At 51.0% G+C, this 20962-nt stretch overlaps 2 protein-coding genes across 3 annotated transcripts; both read right to left on the bottom strand.

The window, feature by feature from the left end:
- Positions 1-37: 37 nt before the first annotated feature.
- On the bottom strand, positions 38-16042 carry UBAP1L (ubiquitin associated protein 1 like). Of its 2 annotated transcripts, none has more exons than XM_056345272.1 (6): positions 15198-16042; positions 12496-12647; positions 11079-11819; positions 9693-9902; positions 4998-5099; positions 38-4029 (listed from the first exon to the last, which is right to left on the bottom strand). In XM_056345272.1, the coding sequence occupies exons 1-6, from the start codon at positions 15211-15213 to the stop codon at positions 3895-3897; spliced, it is 1356 nt and encodes a 451-aa protein (XP_056201247.1). In that variant the 5' UTR covers positions 15214-16042; the 3' UTR covers positions 38-3894. The 2 variants fall into 2 exon arrangements, with proteins under 2 accessions (XP_056201247.1, XP_056201246.1); XM_056345271.1 differs by having other exon boundaries at positions 40-4029; positions 12496-12650.
- Positions 16043-16175: 133 nt separating this feature from the next.
- Positions 16176-20960, bottom strand: PDCD7 (programmed cell death 7). Its single transcript, XM_056345273.1, has 5 exons — positions 20067-20960; positions 18785-18923; positions 18209-18445; positions 17501-17588; positions 16176-17109 (listed from the first exon to the last, which is right to left on the bottom strand). The coding sequence occupies exons 1-5, from the start codon at positions 20808-20810 to the stop codon at positions 16992-16994; spliced, it is 1326 nt and encodes a 441-aa protein (XP_056201248.1). The 5' UTR covers positions 20811-20960; the 3' UTR covers positions 16176-16991.
- Between the last annotated feature and the right edge of the window lie 2 nt (positions 20961-20962).

Below are 20962 nucleotides of genomic sequence, written 5' to 3'. Positions count from 1 at the left end.
TCTGCACCTGCTGCTCCCCCGGGCAACTCTCCTCCTCCACAGAGCCGTGCTCAGGTCCAGGGATACATGATGTTGGACCTTGGAGGCGGCACTAGATGCTGCCAGAGGGAAAGGGGCTGGAGGCAGCTGCTGCCTGCCTGTGCCTGCACTGCAGGCTGTGTGCAGAATCCTACGAGACGTGGGCTCACAAGCCAACTACATGCAGGGCTTCATGGCTTCTGCAGAGGACAGATACCAGAGAGATGCAAACACAGGTTTTATTTTATTTATTCTGACTGCACTCTGAAGATGTGCAGCATCCCACCTCCTCGCTGCTCCGACGGGAAATCATTCACTATATCCTGGAATTAAAAGGAAAGCTATAAACCCTCCCTGTGTTTTTCATTACTCTTGGGTTTGGGGTTTTTTCACACACACACACACACCCCCCGCTTCTGAAGGAAAATACCTCCTAATGGGGATCCACGTCAAGGCTTGCTCCTACCCACTGAATGCTTTTTCAGCTGTGGCTCCGTTTCAGAGCCGTACGTGGGAGCGCGGTTCTCACGCAGCCCCGCTCTCCCCGGGGAGACCTCCACAGCTCCCGGCCACAGCGGGGTCCTGGGAGGAGGAGGGGAGGTGTGGGGGTGAAGGAAAGCATCTCCTGAGCATCAGGTGCTTAATGCACTGAGGGGTTTCTGGGGCCTGGGAACCACCTGTCACCCCCCAAGAGCATCAGCCAGCTGTCGCCTCCTCCAGGCTTGTCTGCCAAGCCCCAGCACAGCCCCAACGGGGGTGGCAAGTGCTGGCCATCAGTGGTGGCTCATTTGAGCCAGGACAGAGTCTTCTGAGGACGCGGCAAACTTGGAAATACAGGGGGTGCAAAAAGGGAAGGAAAGAGCATCACCATGGCATGGCGGCACCGGGCTTGCAGAGGTCTTCTGTCAGCAGAGCTCCACAGCCAGGCGAGAGTTCCCGCCAGATACCAGTGGCTGGGTTTGAAGGCTGCTAGCCCTCAACACCAGCTCTGGGGGTGGCTGGAGGACACAGAGCTCCCTTTTGCGACCACAGGTGCTGGGAGATCTGCAGGGACCAGGGCAGCAGCAAACCCAGCCCATGGCTAAGCTGGGTTCCCATCCGTGGGGCAGGCGTGGGGCTGCCCGTGCCGTCCTGGCTGAGATGGAGCGGAAGGGAATACCAGCTGGGATGCCTCAAATACCTCCACTGCTGACCCTTGCCAAGTTCTCAGCATTTTCAAAACAGTTCCCGCATTTGAGAAAAAGCCCACACAACACAACCAACAAACCAAAACAAACAAGAAAACCCCAGCTCGCCTCCATGTCCAGATTGAGAGCCGCTTGATGCACCTTGTCCCCACGTGCCCTCTGCCACTGGGCCAGACCACCACCCGCTGTCACCGCTGGCGTGGGCTCGGCAGCCGGTGGAGGTGGTGGCGGCATGGGGGAGGCAGGGGACATTGGTGGGTCTCACCCAGCTCTACACCACGCTGCAGCGTCAGCTGAGCGGTGTTACTACCCTCGGGCAGACCATTAGCAGAAAGACCATCAAGTCAAACCCTTGTTCCCTTCCTAGACGAAGCCAATTAACATTTCACGTTGTCTTCTCCTAACTGAAAGCAGCACATGGAAGCACACTGCTTTAAAGCCATTTTAAGCTGAAAAAACAGCTTAAACCACCATTAAAATAAAGTTAAAATAATTCTGTTACTAAAATATTTATGATGGGCTCCTGTGGCTAACCTGGGACAGCTGAACCTGGCAGGCTCTCCCCTTCCCTCCAGCCCCAACACCACCAAGCAATGCAACCTCTCCCCACACCTTCACCTGCTGTTTTCTGACAGTTCAGGGGTTTACAAAGATATTTGCCAACAAAATGCGAAAGGTTTTAAGATTTCAAGTGCAGCACCTGCGGGGGAGGGCAGGTCTTGGCAGGCACCGTTGGGTATGGCATGGATGCTCCCGAGAGAGGAGTGAGTTGTTGCATCCATCAATCCAGAAAGTAACACAAGACAATTTCAGGCGCACAGAGAGGAAAAAAGATAACAGTTCTTACCCCTGCAAACAGGGAGAAAAAACGATGAGCCAGGATCAAGCATCTCTCTTAACAAGAGTGAGAGGCTGCTCAGCCTTTGCACGGTGAGTGGGCACGCTGCTGCCAACGTGCCTCGCTCCACCAGAATTTAGCCCTCAGCATTACACATTACTGGCACCAGCACAGCACCGTTATCTTCCCCTTTCAATCTTCACGGTGTTTACCCCGCCAAAGATTACAGTTTGAGGCAAAGCGACCTATCTAATCACAGTTTAACCTTTTGCAAGTTTCTTTTTTAAGGTGACATCATCTTGGCAAGGATGTACGTAATGAAAAGCTGTCTGTAGAATGGACTTGCCTTATAAGGGCCGTAACAAAAATAAAAGCTTGTATAACCAAGGGAAAGCTGGAGGAAAAACAAGGCTGGAAGCTCCAGGAAGAGCCTGTGAGCTCCCCACAAATTATCTCCCTTGGCCATACAAGGTGCCACGTTTTCCTTTTCAATGCCATTAAAGACGAGCAGGTGTAAAACATCCTCGGGTATGGATGGGTCAAGTCCCCCAAAACCTGGATGCCACGTTTCCTTGCTGCACGCAGGCAAGGATGAAGGCAGCCGTGGTGGGCTGTACCCTCCCGCTGGTGTCTGGCACCTACCTAGAGATGCGGGGAGCGGGGACACGGTGTTTTAGCTCGATGGCAGTACGTTGGGCTGGAAGATCGTTTAGAAGGATACAATGGAAAAATGGTACTAATGCAACTAATTAACTATTTTCTCTGCTAGGTTGTGCAAGTTGGCATTTTCACACGAAAAGACACAAATACGTTTCCTAACCACCCCTCCAACCATTGTCACTCAAGGAAATTACATTTATATCTAATTCACAGGAAAAAAAATACACTTTCATGTGAAAACACTGCCCACTGCTCCACTACCAAGCCAGGAGACACGTCCCGTAAGGTGATCTGAATCTCCCATTCTCCATTCTTCAGTTACATACAAAAATTCCCCCAGGTACCCAGATTTTCCTGATCCTGACACTTGTGCTTAACGTCACGTGGAGCCACTGTCTCCGCAGTTTAGGGAAGCATCCCCTGAGTTCTCCCGTGGGCAGAGCACGAGGATGGCCGAGCCATCCCCCATCTCTCTGTTCTGATTTCATTGAACTCCCCGAGCACAAACCCTTGCATAAGCCATTTTTCATTGCACTGAATAAACTTCATGGATTTCTAGAGCGAGGGCAGCCTGTTTTCTCTCCTCACCCTCACTAAATTGTGTATTTTTCCCAAGTTTCTGGTTTAAAAGGAGAAGCTAATGTGATTGGACTGGATTTCAATTGCAATATTCAACCAAGTCAACTGAGACTCATCCTGAGCAAGGATCAACAAATGTTTCTGCAGAGGCCTTCAGTTTTCAAGAAAACAATCTCTTCTGTTGATTCATACAATCTTTTAAGAATCCACACTTGATTGTAATTGAAAACACGATACCCGTCACCCCAGGTGGAGGGAGAAAACTGCAGTTTGGGTTTTGCAAAATCTAAGCCAAAGGTGGTTTGGATTTTATGACATCCAATCTAGACAACTACCATGATCAAGGGTGGAGATGGGGGCGGGGTGGAGGGGGAGGGGAGAGAAACACTCCCGCTATAAAGCCTTTGCCCCAGTACAGTGACAAACACGCTTACGATGGATGTCCATAAACCGAGATGAGACACCAAGCCCATGCCGTGAAGGTTTGTGCCCGGTGAGCCATGCTGCCTGGCGTGGGGGTGGAGCAGAAGGGTGAGCGTGTGCGGACCCACCCGAGTCCTTCGGTGGTCCGGTCTGGCAAGGGGAAGCGGCGACGGGTGGCCAGCACGCTGGTCACTGCGCTTTCATCACAAGCTCTTCCAGCGCCTTCTCCCTCTGATTCCCACAAAGCAAAAGAACTTCTTTGATTTCATTTTGCTGGAAACCCATGTCGTTAAACTGAGCTAACAGACGCAAGAATTCAGCTGCCTGGAGGAAGAAGGAAGAGAAGAGAGCGATGTTATCATGGGGTGTTAAGGATGGATTTAGTGTAGAGTTGCAGCAGGAACAGCGCTGGGTGATGAGGTTGCAGCCAGACGACCTGGCCGGGTTGTATTACCGCTGAAGGGCATTCCAACAGCGGACCGAGAGCGCACATACCGCTGCTAGCATTTAAAAGTGTGCTTTTACATCAACTTTTTAAATAAGAAATATTGAATAAAGTCAGCCTCTAGCTGCACGTATTCCTTATAAAGTTTAATATAAATTCCATGCAAGTGTTTGTCTGCATTAGAAAGAGACCAGGGAAAGGCAGCGAGGACAAGCTGGAATTAATTTGTCCTGCTTCCCCCCTTGCTCAGGCTGGGCCCCAGCACCACGACATCTCCCAGAGCCGTGTCCTCAGTAAAAAACACCCTGCCTGCCACCGAGACCCAGGCGCTCTCCCGCTGCCCCAGCCCCAGTGTGTGGTGAGCTGGAAATCCTACGTGCCGGCAGCATCACGTCAAACACCACCCGCCTAAATTTCAAGCATTTCTACCCCCGCAGGCTCTTCATTACCCCCAGGAGGAGACTGGTGATGGAGACCAATGCCTGGCGCGCCACCATGGATGGCTCTTTTCTCCCTGGGGGGTGAATGTGAAGGGAGAGCCAGGAGGGAGGTAGTGAGCATCGGGGAGGGGGGGGCTTCCCGCGCAGGGGCTGAGCGAGCATCGCGTTTGCACGGCAGAGTGAGAGGATGGATAGAGAAGAGCGAGGGAGCAGGTGTCCCTCCCGGGGGGTCCTTTTGGTGACGCTGTCCCCAGGGTCTGCTGTGAGTGCGGGCTCACAGCAATGGGTCTGACGTGCCAGGAGGCTGGGCGAGGGGCAGCGGAGGCGGAGGGGAGCGTGCAGCCCGCTGGAAAAGCCAGCCCAGAGGATGCAGCACAACGGGCCGAGCTGTGCCACCCCGCTCTAACCTTCTTCTCAGAGTACTGGAACATTTCCATGGCCTCCTCCACCTGCCCTTCCTCGTAGCCCTGCTTCAGCAGCCGGTCACAGGCACTCAGGTAGCTCAGGAACTGCAGATGACAACCAGGGTTAATCCAGCCTCACAGACACAGGGAGCGAGCGCGTTCAGGAGCCCACCTTGCCACCTCCCAGGGACACACTCATGGGGAAGACCTGGGCCACCACTGTGGCGTTGGTTCCTGTTCGATGCTCAGCCAGGGCAGTCTGTCAGCAGGACTCCCACCGGGAGAAAACAACATCTTGGTCCCCCCCACTCTCCCAAAGTAGGAATGGAAACAAGGTGGAGGGAGGATGAGGAGGCAAATCAAGCATCTGAACCACGCGAGATACAGAGCAATGGCCTCCAGGCTGTGGGGTGCAGCAGAGCCTGTCCTGGTGAGATGCCTACCCTCAGCCAACCCGGCGTCCCTTAGATGTGCCGGGGTTCAGGCACCCGTGGGTTTGCCCCAGGGTCCAAGCACAAAACCCACCCCAGGGGAGACCCGTGTGCTGTCATTACTGAAAGTAAACAGTTATTTTTGGCTTTCCTCGTTGTTCTTGGAGCGCTGACAGCACTATTCCCAGTCGTATCTTTTAAATACCAGAAGAATCATTCACTGTCCAAAAACATATGGGACAGACAATAATAAATGAGCTATACAATAGCAGGGGGAATAAAAACATCCCACGGCTCCCCCTGAAGTGGTGCCGTCTTCATCCAAGGAGCAGCTGATTCATATCTCCCCAGATCCACCAGCGCTCAGACCTCCACCCTCCCCAGCACTGCCGTAGCCAAGGAGAAGGATTCAGTAAAAGACCGTAAAACTTGAAAAAGCTACAAAAGTCCCCCAGACAGTCAGTTGATCTAGTTCGGCTAAAGAGCAGAGCAAGGATTTTAAGACCTGTCAGCCTTAAGGACTGGCTTATTAACTCAAAAACGAGACAGTAACTTGTCATTGGCATTTGTAACCTGGTTTTTTTTCCCCTCACTCCCTCACTAACTGACCCCCCATCACTGCTGTGTTTTCTTGCCCTCTCGCAGCCGGGACAGCTGCTCGCCGTGCTCACAGACAGTCCTGGCAGCCTGCTCAAGCCCAGCATGAAATCGGTGCCATTGCCAAATCAATGATTTTTATCATTAAAAAAACAATACATACGTTTATATCTATATCCGCAAGACTAAACAGAATCAGGTTTTTCAGTCCTATGATCTCCTAACCTCCTGGGTCCAGCACTGGCCCCACTGGGGAGGAGGAGGAGGTGCCACTGCCCTCTTGAAGCTCCTTCTCCCCTTGTAGCTCCCAAGGAGGCTCCTTATAACACTTAAACATGAAGTTCCTCCAGCACAGGCACCCCTGGGAGAGCTCGGCTTTATCCATGACACAGCCAAACCAATAACCTTGTCACAAACTGCTCATGTGGGAAGAGACCTCCAGGCTCTGGTAGATCAGTAACCTGCCCATTTATCTCTTCTCTCATTTGCTGCTATTTGATACTATGTGCAGCAACGCAGCTTTTCACAGCAAAGACAAGCACGTGCAGTGACAGAAGGAAGTCCCTCCTCTGGCGGGTTTTACCCTGACGCCCACTGGAAAGGCCCATTCCCATGCAGTCCCTGCTTCAGGTGTTCCAACAACTGGCTGCTTAAGAAGAGCAAAGCCTTACCACCAACCACTTCACCGACCCAGCTGCACCATGAACTATAAGCTGATAGTGTGGAAAAAACCACAAGCAAACACCACCGAAGACCCGAACGCTGATTTCATTGTGGAGGAACCAAGTAAACATCTCCCCAGTCCTGCAGCGGGGTTCAAGCCAAGGATGGGCAAAGCTGCTGGGCACAACGGCTCAGGTGCTAGCCTCCACGGACAGAGGCTCTCCGGGGGGACAGGGAGACCCCAGCCAGCACTGCAGCAGACAGCCCTGCTCAACTCACTGCTGCAAATGCCACCACTGAGAACACAACTTCTACAAGCGTTGGAGAGGCTTGAGGAGCCACCATCGGTGGGGATGACTGATGCAGCCTGTTCCAGTGCTTGACCACCCTTTCAGTGAAGAAATTTTTCCTAACATCCAAACCAAACCTCCCCTGGGGCGACTTGAGGCCATTTCTTCTTGTCCTGTCACTTGTTATCTGGGACAAGAGTCCGACCCCCCCACTCTACGACCTCCTTTCAGGCAGCCAGCTTTTTACCCAGCGCAGAGCACACCCATCCGAGCCACGAGCAGCTGGTCTCTCCAGCAGAATGCTGTGGGAGACGGTGTCAAAGGCTTTACTAGGGTCCAAGTAGACACCATCTACAGCCCTTCCCTCATCCACTAAGAAGGTCATCTTTCACAGGAGATCAGGTACATCAAGCAGGACCTGCCTTTCATAAACCCATGCTGGCTGGGCCTGATCCCCCAGCTGTCCTGCACGAGATGTGTGATGGTGCTCAGGGGGATCTGCTCTGTAACTTTCCCTGGCACTGAGGTCGGGCTGACAGGCCTGTAGGTCCCTGGATCCTCCTTCCAGCCCTTCTTGTAGATGGGCATCACGTTGGCTCGCCTTGTCTTCTGGGACCTCCCCAGTTAGCCAGGACTGCTGATAAACGATGGAGAGTGGCTTGGCAAGCTCCTCCACCAGCTCCCTCCGCACCCTCGGGTGGATCCCGTCTGGCCCCATAGACTTGTGCACGTCTAAGTGGCGCAGCAGGTCAACCGTCCCCTCCTAGGCTGTGGGGGCTCCATTCTGCTCCTCCTTGTCCCTGTCTTCCAGCTCAGGATGCCGAGTGCCCAGAGGGAAGCTGGTCTTGCTATTAAAGACTGAGGCAAAGAAAGCATTAAGCCTTTTCCTCATCCTTTGTGGCAATGCTCCCCGCCGCATCTTATTGGATTATCCTTGGCCCTCCTTTTGTTTCTACTGAATTTGTAAAAACATTTTTTATTATCTTTTACGGCAGTGGCCAGCCTGAGTTCCAGCTGGGCTTTCATCTCTCTGATCTTCGCCCTGCCTAACCTCCTAACATCCTTACAGCCCTCCAGAGCTGCCTGCCTCTTCTTCCGAAGGTGGCACACTCTTCCTTTCCCCCCCACCCCCCACCCCCAGCCAAAGCTCTCTGTTCAGCCAGGCCAGTCTTCTCCCCCACCAGCTCATCTTTTGGCACATGGGGACGGCCTCCTCCTGTGCCTTTAACTTGAGTTGAAATGTATTTTCCAGGAAGGTTTAGCCTAATCTGGTAGTTTTGTACTTGTAAGAGATGCACATACAAAAGAGGGCTAGGCTTTATGTTTTATCTTGGCTGAACTGGGCATAGGTGGGAAAGATGGAAACTGCTGGTGAAGAAAGCACAGGATATAAGGCAGACCTTGTCTTTTGCTGCATTAACCTCTTCTCCAGGGGAATGGGAGTCCCGGTGTTTATACAGAAGGGAGCAGGCTGTACCATTCCCATCCTCAAGAAGATGTGCTGCTTCTCGATACTGAAGCCAGTAGCTGCTACAAGGCACCCTTGCGCGGCTTTGTGCAACGAACGTGGGCTGGGCTCTGTTCATCTCCCTCCGCCCGGATGAAGCCCTTACGAAGAATGCAAAGCCTCCCTTCCCACCCCGGCCTGAAACACCAGCGAGGGGATGGGGGGGCTGCTCCAGCCGGGGGCGACTCGGGAGGGAGCCAGAAGCTGCAGGATGACTCAGCTGCAGAGCAGCTTCGTGCACCGACCAGCCGGGTAAGAGCTGGCCCACGCAGCACAGGCAGCTCCCCGGGGGGGGATCGGGAAGGGGACTGGCCCCCGGCAGTGGCTGCTCCGTGCCGTGCTGCTCACACCTCTGCCCTGCTCCCTGGCATGACAGCCCAGGGGACATCCCTCTTGCTCAGCTGCGATAGAGCCCCTTCTCTCTCTGCAAGAGCTGCTGGGATAATTTAGCCCTATTGAACGCTCCACTGGGATGGGCAGGTCCAGCGCCGAGCCAGGGGGTCGGAGCCAGCAGCATCCCTCACCGCACAGGTGCTCTGAGCCCACCTGGACCACGGAAAGTTTGTCTGGACAAGCAGAGGCGCTGGGAATTGGGATGCAGCACAGCAGGCTGCGACGTACTCTGACGCCAGGGGTAGGAAGGGGTTGTACGTTCATTATTTTGAATAAATTCCAGGTTACTATAGAGGGTTCCTCAGGAAAAGAGCTCTGGGACCCAGCCGCAATGCTTGCAGGGAGTCCCTGGTTGCTCCAGTGCAGGGAAACTTGTGTTTTGGAGAGAGCCCAGACAAATCTCCAAGGTATTTATACAGTCCCGCTCTGACAGGATGAGCCATGGCAATAATCACATGAATCTAACAGCTGGGAAAAAATTATGTGCAAAAAGTTTCCATATACAGGGGCAAAAATTGTACTTCAAAAGGACACCACACTCCAAACAACAGATTGATCAGATAACATTACCCGGCCGTTATTACTTGCTGAAAAGCTGAGGGCGACTCAGTGCTATTTTATTACAGCAGAAGTACAAACGCGTGATCTCATGGAAAACCCTGTCAGCTGAGGTCTGATTCCAAAGTGGGAAACCCAAGAGAAAAGAAAAAAGCCATGAGAAGTCCACCCCAAGCAAGGCAGCCATGCCTTTCTCCACAAAAATCACGTTTATCTTTACCAAAAGCTTTCCGCCCGATGCCGCACCAGCTCCACCAACCTGACTTAAGCTTTGCCTTCCAGTCTTCTGGAGGGTGAGGATGGCTTTGTGGGTGGGATAGCCCAAGGCTATAACAGGCTCGATGAGGTCCCGCTCCTCTTGGCTCAGAGCCAAGAGCAGGTCAGCCGCCGAATCCCTCTGGGATCTGTGGGAACTGAGAGGTTGCGCAGGCACGGAGGCCGGGGGGAGGCAGGCGTAGGGGCTGAGGGACTGCAAGAGAAAAACAGCAGATGGTCTTCTTGGTCCAGCTCATAAAATTATGTCAAACAATGCAGACTGAAGCAAAGCTTTCAAATGCCAGCAGTTACCTTGCTCTCTCCAGAAGCAGAAAATTCCCATACATAGAACAAACTCCCCTGGGCATCAGGGGAGACTGGACTTAATCAAATCCAGGCTCAGCTATGGACACAGATCAAACAGCAGTAGGGAGGGTTCATGAAGCAAAGTAAGCAAACCCAGCCTCCTTTCCCCGGGAATCCTGGTCATCTCTCCAGCAACAAATACCATGCTTGTCCTTGAGCGGCCAAGCAAGAGGCAAGGCGATGCAGCAGCCCAGGCAGGAGGATGCTCCCCTGATGCCTCATTTATGCCAGATATATTTAGGCTTCTGTTACAAAGCCATCTCCAGAAATGACCTTGCACATGCACGCTCTTGCCTGGGGTTGAAGCTTTAGCATTCAGCACGATGCATGTGGAACAGCAGCCGAGAAGGGTAGGCAATGTACAAATACACAAGGGCATCTGATCTTTCCTTAATTACCCTATGTCTAATGCAACTACATATAAATAACCTGGCCTTCCATGTGTCCAATGGTTTCAGTTGCAGGTTTTGAGTAATTCATCTCCTAAATCTCTCAAGTAGGTGGATAAGACGTGATTTCTTAAAAAACATGGCGTAATTCAGATTTAAATTGACAAAGCAATATTTACTCCATCATTTCACATCACTGTCTCTGTCACTAAATGATCTGTATTTCTAGTAGGACTACGAAGTCCAAAGTTTCCTAAAGAAGACATGATGGCTGTAAGCGGGGCATTTCCCTATTAACCCTGTTTATATCTGTTAGAGGGGCAAAAATGGAGAACGGAGAAGGAAGAGGGGAAAAAAACTTATTTCTTTTTTTTTTAGTGTTTCAATTGAAAATCAAGACACCTTGCTTGTTGGGAAAAATAAACGTGCTCCCAGAAAGCTTGCCTTTAAACTCTAGCAAAAAACCCCCCACCTTCCTTCACTTCACTCATCAGCAATTCCTCACGGATTCAGTGTTCCCAAAGCCCCGTTTCGGTTCCATTTTGGACCACAGCAAACGGGACCAATTCAATGCCCTCCACCTCCCTCCTGTCTCAGCAACAAGCAAAGGGCCACCAGAAGGAAAAACGCCTCACCGGCACCGTGGGCTTATGCCGTTTGATTGGGGGGATTGGGGCAGCTGGAGGAGCTGGCACCAAGGTCCCCAGCCGGGACACATCTGGGGCTGGCCCATACTTGACGCTGCGGCTGGTGCGGGGGCGCCGGGGCAGCGGCCGGGACACCGGGACCCCCCTGCTCTCCGTGGTGGTTCTGTTCAAAGGATGCACCAAAGCAGCCAGCTTCCTCCTGGCAGCTTCCAGCTCGTTCTTCATGTTGTTAAATATCACCATGGATCTTCTCTGCTTGCTCGGGTCCGGGCTGGCTGGCTTGTGGCCACCATTCTCCAGCGAGGGCTCCAGCAAGCTGGGCGATGTCTTTGGTCGGGGCTGGTGAAAACCAGGACGCAGAGCCACACCTCTCTCAGTGCTTCGCCTCCTGGGAAGCTTTTCATCCTTGTCGTTGTCTTCCCAGGAGGTTGAGGAATACTCATCATCCTCAGAGTACTCGTCCTCCTCCGAGTGCCAGCTCTCGCTCTCGGGCAAGGCACCTCTGCCCGCGGTGTGCCCGTAGCTGCTGTGGGCAGAGCTCAGGCTGATGCTGCGCCGCACCGCCCCGTCCCGTGCTCGCCCCCCGCAGCTGTCGGCAGGATCCACCAGCAGCAGCCAGCACGGCGGAGCTGTGGGGATGACTTCGGAGGTGACCTGATGCCGGGAGGTTTGCTGCTGAGAAGCCACCTCTACCCAGTAAAGCACTTTTCTTTCCAGTGAGAAGTCATGCTGCAGAAGAGTGAAAAGCAGGTGGTGAGGGCATCTGAACCCAGACCGTGCAGCACAGAGCAAACCACGTGCTTCACGAGGGCACCTTAAGGGCTGCATCCCTCCCATGTTGGCCCCTACTTCCCTGAGCACAGGGCTGGCTGCGGGCACTGAGGCTGTAGGACTGAGCAGTGCCAGCCTCATCCCTATAAGGAATCCCCAGATTTATACTTGAAAGAAAAATCTATCTATGAATTTATTCCTATTCTGAGCTGCATCTACGATTCTTTTGACAGGTGTTTAATGCTCAGAGGTGGTTTTGTGTCACTTCGGCTGCTGTGGAAGGGAAGAGGGTGCAGACAGGAGATGTGGGCATCCTGGTTTCAGGCAGCTGCATCGGCACTGCATCCCAGAGCGGAATCTGAAGTTTGTCCTCCTATCCCAGAAAGACCCAACCCTCCTGCTTGGATGGGATTTAAAAAAAAAAAAAACCAACACCAAACCAACCCCTTCCTCCCACCCACCACAAATCATCCTCACCTCCTCCCACTCCTGCTGCAAACCAGCCAATTAAAAGGAGATCAGTTAGGAGAGGTTTCCCATCCCATTTTCACAAGAAAAGGAAACCACCACTGACATCCCTTTGGGCACCGCCGAGAAGTGAATCCCTGCGTGGATGCAAGCGGAGGCGACTCACCATGGTGCTCATGAGGATGTCGGTGCAGTCGGGGAGCTCGATAGCCGGGGCAGTGATTAAAGTGTTTTCTGCCGCTGAGTCTCCACTGAGGCTTATGGCTGCCCGGAAGGGAACTTCATCCAGGTAGCTCATTGCTGCTGCCTGATTTCTTGCTGCTAGAGGAAGGGATGAAAGTAAAAGGCAGGACTAGCACTATGTAAACTGGGTGGAAGAAGAGAAAGGTGAGCTGTTTCAAGTGATGCCGGTAAAAGGAAAGCAACCCTTAGAGATGCGGCCAGCCGAGTAAAAACCACTGTGTGTAATGTCCAGACTTGCAAAATCTTAATTACTGGTACCGGGAAGATTTGTCTGAAGTAACTTTTGCTATTCTGAGCATGAGCCAGAAGAACCTGACCAAGCTTACAGCTTTATTGGGAGAGATCCCGAGTGCTTTTCTCCTCCATTTCCACCTCCATGCGTGCCCCGCTGTTTGCCATTCCTCCTCGCTGCCCATCGCATACTCCCTTTCCTAAGCTGGGGACAGACCGAGCACTTTTTCCTGTTACAGAGGCAGAAACCATGGCCAAGGGGGACACCTCCCAGGCCTCCTCTCCCTCTGTGACCCGAGAGCACTCGTGCTTGCGGAGCTCATCACACAGCCACGTGCTGCTAAGCTGTCACACGGAGCAGCCCGGGGAAGCTGGGGTGAGGGCATCCCCTCCAGCGCCGCAGCAGCTTACCGAGCACCAGACAAGGAGGCTGGTGCGTCAGGAAAGCTTCAGTGTCAGAGGGATGTCAAACGAGCCATTTTAAGGCCAGGCTGGCTTTTAAGAGTTATTCGTTTTAAGCACGGTGATGCTTTTAGATTAGGAATAGCAGAAGAGGGAAAAACTTCTGATGAACTGGGAATGGTGGCATGGAAAACATTACTGCAACTTACTATGCTTTTTTATTAGTATTATATTAATAGTAATATTAAATTGTAGTATTATTAAATGTAACATTATATAAACATTACAATTACTACGCTTACTGCATAGCCATCAGCTCTGTATAAATGTCTCAACTTGCTGCACGAACCTCGAGTCCCCAGCTTCCTAGCGTTGACAGCATGTGAAATAATTTCCTTTATGTACTGTCAGCTGGGAAGAGCTGATGGTCAGTCTTCTACTGAGTTCTGGTACCTGCAGCCTGTGCCTGTTCCTCCCAAAATCCTCAACAGTCACCCTCGAGACAAACAGTAAATAAAATACTCTGTGTGACATGCTTAAAAGTTTTTACCAATTTATTTTTTTCTCTAAAAAGAAATTATTTCTACGTCAATGAAGATAAATGCTCCACAAAAAGAAAACAAGCAGATGAATGTACACAAGGCAGAAAAAGCTGCCTGTTTAATGCAAAAATGAGGATCTATAATGGGAAACAGCATTCAAGGTAGTTTATGTTAGCTTCCAGACCACAAAGAAAGAGCAACACACACAATAGCTTGGCACAGCTCAGTTGGTCTTATCAGAACTACAAAAGAGTTGTCACTCGCCTGTTTACGCCAGGAGCCTTTAATAGCCAGGGCTGTGGCGCAGGCAGAGCCCCTAACCAGCTTTGCAGCTCCCACATATGCATTGCTGCTAGCACGCAACTCAAACAACGTGTCCAGAGCCTGCACGGCACCAGGCCATCTGCTCCCCAGCCTAAGAGGGCTTAGCATATGTTACAATCCACGTCAGCACTGACAAAGACAACGCGTGAAAACATCTGTAAGCGAAGCTACCCTCCCCCACTTTCTCCAACTGCTCCACGTGGCCCTGCAACACCTGCCTGCAAGAGGGACAGACCCTCTTTGCAGCTTATGCTGTAAAGCAGCTCTTCCCAAAAGCCACGCGGTACAAAGGTGCAAAGGGACAGAGTATCTCACCATCCGTCACCTAGAACAGCTTTACTGGGGTTTAAATGCTACTTCAAGGGATAGAGATGGGTAGTGAATGTGTCCAAAGCCACGATGAAGAAAATACGGAGAGATTACCGTAGTATATCTCACTGTATTTCACTGCATTAAATACCGTGCTCTAAGAAAGGCTCCCACAAGTGTTAATTCCTAAAACCACTATTTCGAAAAAAAGCAGCACATTGGGGTGAGAAGCGATGATAACGAAAACGCTACTAAAGAATAAAAGAGGGTCAGTTGTAAACACCAGCTTACTCCAGAAAGCAACTCCACCAGGAGTTCTAACCTCATGTGCTTCGTGCCAGGCCTGCTGCTTTCACATCAAAGATATAGGCTGGCAAAAGAACAAATTAATATCAGGAAGCAAATGTGCCTTAAAAGCATGAAAAACCTGAACTGCACTGGGACCAGGGAAGGAACAGGATGCAAGCAAGTCTCAGAAACTCACAGCCAACGCCTCTCTTCTTCTGGGCTAGAATAATTCTTTAAAACTTAAAAATAATAGGAAATACTAAACCAAATTTGAATCTTAAATCTGAATACACCTTTTTTTTTTTTTTTTAAGAATACCCTATCTCCATGTATTTTACGAGTTAAGATTTTAAACATTCCTCTTCCACCTGTGGCTTCAACATCTTCCTCACTAAAAACATAAAAAATTTTAATGCAGATGTCAGGACAAGAGCAAATATGTAGAACAAACCACAGAAAGCTTGAGGGGTTGAAAATCCCCTGGCATTTTCAAGTCCTATTTTTATTAAAAATATGAAGTTATCCTTACCGTCAGACGAAATCATGGAGCTCTTCTTGCAGGGCTGGGAGAACAGGGTTGCTTCTACGCTGCCTGCTCATCTACTGCTCCATTCTTCAAATTCTTGCAGCGTCAGACAAGCATCTGGCTTTGACAGTTTTAAGATTATCATAGCCTAAGCGGCTAGCCTGTCCTGTCAGATGTGCTGATGGGATAAGGAGCCTAACTCTTTAAGCAGAGCATCCTTCGGTCACTAAGCTTCCTGAACCGAAAGCATTTTTCTGCAATTGTTTCTATCCTAACTGAACTTCCGCTTTTTCTTCAGGTGTAACTCCCCAGGATCTGACCTAGCCGTAGGTCTTGGAGTAACGAGATGTAGAGGTGACAGTAGGGGTGGGAAGACATACGGACATGAAAATCAGAACCCTTTCCTCCAGAGGACTTCACAGCAATCTGTAGGGTGCTACAGGTAAGCAATACACAAGTGAGCAAGAACTGCAAACTTCTGCACCCAGATTAATTCTAACTCTATCAAAAATTACTAGTTCATGCACTCTTGCTAACAGAAACAAATGCAAAGCTTCAGCCAAGAAACTATTAACGTTACACAAGGCCCAAGTGTTTAATTTAGGCAATTATACACATTGCCTCCTCCACGAATTACACAACGTTGTGATGTGAAGAGGTAAGGAATCGGCGAGATTAAATCCATTCCTGGACGTTAGGGCTAAGCAAGAATAACGACCGCAGCTCTGGAAACACACCATGACAATCTGCATAGACCACCCCAAGCCCCAAACCCATATGGCCCATCACTGTTTCAAGCAAACTGTCCAGAACATGGAAGGTTTTGAAATCAGATGCCTCTGTCAGCTTGTAGGAGGGAGAAGTTCCTTGACGTAAACCTTTTCCCAGCAATTCTCTCCACACTAGAGTTGTATTTGGTGCCAAGTACTGAAACAAATCTCTCCCTTGAAGTAAAAATGCTTCAAACAACAAAAAAACCCATCAATTTTTCTCAATTTATTCTGTATAAAAACAACTTACAAAATAGAGCTGGGTTTTTAAATCAAGTATTATGTACATGACCTGTCCCTGTACAAAAATAGCTATATAGGCAAAAACAATTACAGTAGGTTAGACTTCAGATTTTATTGTTTTTTTTTCCACCAGGCTTATTCATCAAACTCATACATATTCACACGGCTGTCTGACCTATTTCACCACAACTGGGAATTTTTTCCATGTTGTGGTACCAGTTTCAGTCCACAAAAGTAAAACATCAACAGCTGCTTTAATCAACCTTGAAAAATCCTGTGTTGTTTGTACTCCAGAATTTGTTTAAACTTGTAATAGGTTTGTATCTATACAGAAAAATGCAGGAACTATTTTGACAGTGATGCCTGACATGCTTCATTTAAAAACATGTTTACTAATGATCTCTTTTTTTCTTTTTATACCTCTTTATTTCTGGAGATTTCATCATCTGGATTTAGGCTTATAAAGATAAAAGCCACTAAAAATAGGATGTTCATATTGGCACAAATACCCTTGGTCAGTAATGTTTCTTTATTAAGATTGAGATCAGTTAACAAAAACTCGCAGCGGGATTGTAATTCCATACCACAATAGGCCTAGCAGCTTTGGGCTTGCTCAGGTACTTCCCTGCAGAGTCAGATGGCAAAAGCAATTCTTACGCTTTTCTTCAAGACATTCCAGTACCTGGCTACCGAAACAGAGGATGAGGCTCTTTGGACCCTCTAATATCTACACAAGCAATTATAATGAAATATTCCTCCAATGTTAAAATAATTTATTACTAAATCATCTGACCGCAGTGGCCCACGTGTCATTTGTGGGGAGACTCGGAAGAACCCATCCTGGAGGGATGCAGCTTCCTTCAGGGTGATCAGCTGGCACCAAGTACCGATCCCATCCATGCCTTTAACAGAGAGAGCGTTGTTTGAGAGGACAGCCGGTATGAGTTTGAAGATTTATTACATACCCACACAGGTATTTTTCTATACCCATCAATACACAAAACACTGTAAATTGTACTCTGAAACTTGTTTTTCAAAACACAAATGTGAAAATTCTAAGTACTATTCTATTAAATGGCATGGTTATGCATGGAAGTGCACTCTGCCTCACACGGGCACCTGTTTGGATACAACTCTACCAAGCGAGAAGCTTGATCCCTAACCAAAACAGAACAGGACAATTCACTGCGTAACCATATTTGGAAGTTTACGAACCAAAAGGGGCCACACATTTACAATCTCAATAAACAATACTCATCATCTTTGATAATAAAATAAAGACTCTGGGTTTACCTGATGTGGATTAGAGCTGCTACAGAATGCTCAGCTTGTAAGTAATACTCTCTGAAGGGTTGCAATAGATGGGCTAGAGGAAATTCATCTGTTAAATCAAACACAGAAATCGTTCAATAAATCAGAAAGACCTTTGATTCTACTAAGTCTTAGGAGCCCCAAATTTGCCAACTCATTTGCCACTCCCCAGCTATAACTGGAAATCACTTCCCTATGTAATACAGTAAGGACTGTTGCCATGTTTCGCTTGTCTCCTCATCCTTACCGGAGCTGTCAGAGGCAAGTCAAGACTAGCAAAACTTTTCCCACCTCCATCCTCTAAACAAGGGGAACATATGAACACTGAATCGTTACAGGCTACCTGAGTCACACCTACCAAAATCACCAGACTAAAGCATCTGTTGGGTGCTGGAAGTCTTCAATCTATTCTGTCTATTCTCACTTCAGCTTAATCTACAACCTCTTCTTGCAGAACACTATGAAATCAGCTTGAGATATACTGTAGTCTACGCTGAAGAGCTGAACAGTTCTTCTTACATCACATGTGCTACAGCACACTACTTTTATCCCATCTTTTCCTCAGACCATAAATTACTGTGCTGGATGGTTTCTTTCTCAACTATTTTATGCCCACATTTTAAACCCAGTGTCTATGAAATGGTGATGTGGTATGGAAAAATACTGTTAAATACGGCATGCAGAATTTACCTGGATCCCCAAACAGCTTGGAATCAATTTCAAGTTTCTGCTGCAGTAGTTTTTCCCTTTCCTTCTTCTGTTTCTTCTCCATTTCTCTCTTCCTTTCCTCCTCCTGTTCTCCCTCCAACATAACCCTTAATGCTCTCTCCTCAGCTTCATACAGCTCTGTGCGATTTTTGAGCAATGTTTTGAGACTCTCCACCTGATTTTCAAATGCTTCGTCTGCTGAGGGGGGTGGACAAACACCTAAACAGAAAGAAAATTAATTTTAAATTTTCAAATTCAGAAGGGGCCCTGTTATCAGACTTGACAGCAGAGCTGGCAAAATCTCAGAGGAACGTGAGCTTAACCTTGCCAAAGACTACCTTACTGGAATAATTCTTCTATCAAGAAAGCGCCTGGAAATATAGGAACAAAACCACTGTCTTTAGCATTGCATAGCTATTCTTGCATAACAGTGTAACTAAAATCACTACTAAAGAAACAGCTGTTTCAAGCTGCACCCTGCTAGTCTGCACACCGAACAAATATCATCTTATTTCCTGTGCACGCAATTAAAAGTTTGATAAAAATCTCATAATTAACCTTTCCTGCCAGCAGCCTCTTTTCTCAGTTTCCGAAGCTTTTCTAATGCACGCAGAATGTCCACCATCCTCTTTGTGTCTGCTTGTTTCTTCCGCACTTCAGATAAGACACTGTCTGCAGCAGCCTTAAGTTCTCGTTCCTATGAAAGAAAGAAAAAGACCAGACATGATGTGTGAAATATCCCATGCAGACAAGAATGAAACTGTACTTTAAAAAGATTAGCGAAGCACTGGGGATCAGAATAACTTCCTAGTAACACAGCCATAGCAAGTTAAGTCAACCATCCAACCACACCTTTTTATGAAGAAGCTAGAATAGGATGGCCTTCAGGAAACAAAATTTCCAACTCATAGATTTGGGCCAAATGGCTAAAGCCTGATAACCACAAAAAGTTAGGAAAAACATTAACAATAAACATAAACCGTCCTACAGCTCAGCAATTAAAGACCATTAACATGCCACAGGTTGAACACAAACACTTCCCCAACAGCTGCTCTGTACCACCCTGGCAGCAGACCAAGCACCACCAGCACAGCAGCTCTTCAGCCAACACAAAGGTGTTGCAGCACTTCCCAGAAAGCCTAACTTGGGGTGGGGGTTGTGGGTTTTCTTTTGCTTTGGAGCCATTTTACTTTCTGGTGAGGCTGAAAAGCTTGTGAACCACGAGCTTTACAAGGATGAAGCCAGCTGGCAGCTTGGGAGCCGAGAGGAAGCCCTCCTCACGCAACCAGGAGTTCAGAAACATTAAAACCAAAATTGTTGAGGCCTCAGACACCAGCGTGGCACAACTGTGATGCCCACCAAGGCTTTTAAGGAAGAAGCAGGGCTGCCTGCTTTCGCAGCTGCATGTCTCCAAGCCAGCTGAAGCCGTGCAGCACCCAGGTGGCACCTACTGAACCAAAACCCAAAACACCCGGGTGGCACCTACTGAACCAGGGAGCAGCTATTGAACCAGGGGACCAAAGCACCCGGGTGGCACCTACGGAGCCAGGCAGCACCTACTGAACCTGGGGCCAAAGCACCCAGGTGGCACCCAGTGAACCAGGGGACCAAAGCACCCGGGTGGCACCTACTGAACCTGCCGGGTGGCACCTACCGCACCAGGTGGCAACTAGTGAACCAGGGGACCAAAGCACCCAGGTGGCACCTACCGCACCAAGGGGCCAAAGCCAGGCGCCGGCCGGGCTGAGCCCGCCGCGGGCCCGGTACCGCAGGCCTCCCCGGCCCCGCCGCGCTGCCCCGCCGGGCGGGCCTCCCCGGAGGAGGCAGGATCAGGCCGTACCCGGTTCTTCTCCTCCACCTCCTGGATGCACTTGGCCCGCCACTGGTCGATCTTGGCCTCCCGCTCGGCGGCCCGGGCCGCCTCCGCCTCCTTGGCCGCCTGGGCTTCCTGCTTCCTGCGCTGCAGGCGCTGCCGCCTCTTCCTCGCCCTCTCGGCCTTCCTCCGCAGCGCCTCGCGGTAGCCGGGCTCCCGCAGGGGCCGCACGACGTCCCGCAGCTCCCGCCGCACCGCCTCCGCCTCCTCCCGCGCCTGGGCCCAGCCCGCTTCGTCCCCCTCGGCCTCCCGCCGCCGCAGGGCCCGGCAGAGCGCGGCCAGCCGCGCCACCCGCCCCAGCGCCTCCACCGCCAGCTGCCGGGCGCTGCTGGGGCTGGCGGCGGGCGGCGGCGGCGGCGGGGGGAAGGCCCGGCGCCGGCCCAGGAACTGCGACAGCCACAGCTCGTCCTGCTGCCGCTGCGCCGCCGCCGCCTCCTCCTCAGCCGCCGGCCGCGGCGGGAACGGTGGCGCCGCGGGGAAGTAGGGGCCGCCGCCCGGCGGGAAGCGCGGCCCCGCGTCGCCCTCGGGCCCGGCCGGCGGCGGCGGCAGCAGGAGGAAGGGCGGCGGCGCCGCTGCCGGCCCCGCGAAGGGCCCCGGGCGGGCGGCGGGGCCGGGGAAGGGCGCGGCGGGCGGCGGGAAGGGCCCGGCCGGCGGCGGGAATGCCCGGAATGGCGGCGGCAAGCGCCCGGCGAAGTGCGGCGGCTGCGCCATGCTGCCGCCTCGGGGGCCGCCGCGCCGCAGCGCCCCCGCGCGGCCGGGAGGAGCCGCCACCCGCCCCGCCCCGCCGGGGGCGGCCCGCACAGGGGGGCGGGGGCAGCGCCTCGCAGGGGCCCGCAGCGCCGGGTCCTTTCGTACAGACCCAC

The sequence above is a fragment of the Falco biarmicus genome, chromosome 7 (genome assembly GCF_023638135.1).
Source record: "Falco biarmicus isolate bFalBia1 chromosome 7, bFalBia1.pri, whole genome shotgun sequence".
Classification (NCBI taxonomy): domain Eukaryota; kingdom Metazoa; phylum Chordata; class Aves; order Falconiformes; family Falconidae; genus Falco; species Falco biarmicus.
The sequence above is the reverse complement of the archived record's forward strand: the minus strand, read 5'-3'. Positions and strand labels throughout refer to the sequence as shown.

Coding starts and splice junctions, on each gene's coding strand:
- UBAP1L (XM_056345271.1), bottom strand. Junction 11,820..12,495: donor ACATCCTCATGAGCACCATG/GTGAGTCGCCTC, acceptor ACTCTTCTGCAG/CATGACTTCTCACTGGAAAG. Junction 9,903..11,078: donor GGCATAAGCCCACGGTGCCG/GTGAGGCGTTTT, acceptor TTTCTCTTGCAG/TCCCTCAGCCCCTACGCCTG.
- PDCD7 (XM_056345273.1), bottom strand. CDS start 20,810: ATGGCGCAGCCGCCGCACTTCGCCGGGCGCTTGCCGCCGCCATTCCGG. Junction 18,924..20,066: donor AGGTGGAGGAGAAGAACCGG/GTACGGCCTGAT, acceptor TTTCTTTCATAG/GAACGAGAACTTAAGGCTGC. Junction 18,446..18,784: donor AGAGGCTGCTGGCAGGAAAG/GTTAATTATGAG, acceptor CTTTCTGTTTAG/GTGTTTGTCCACCCCCCTCA.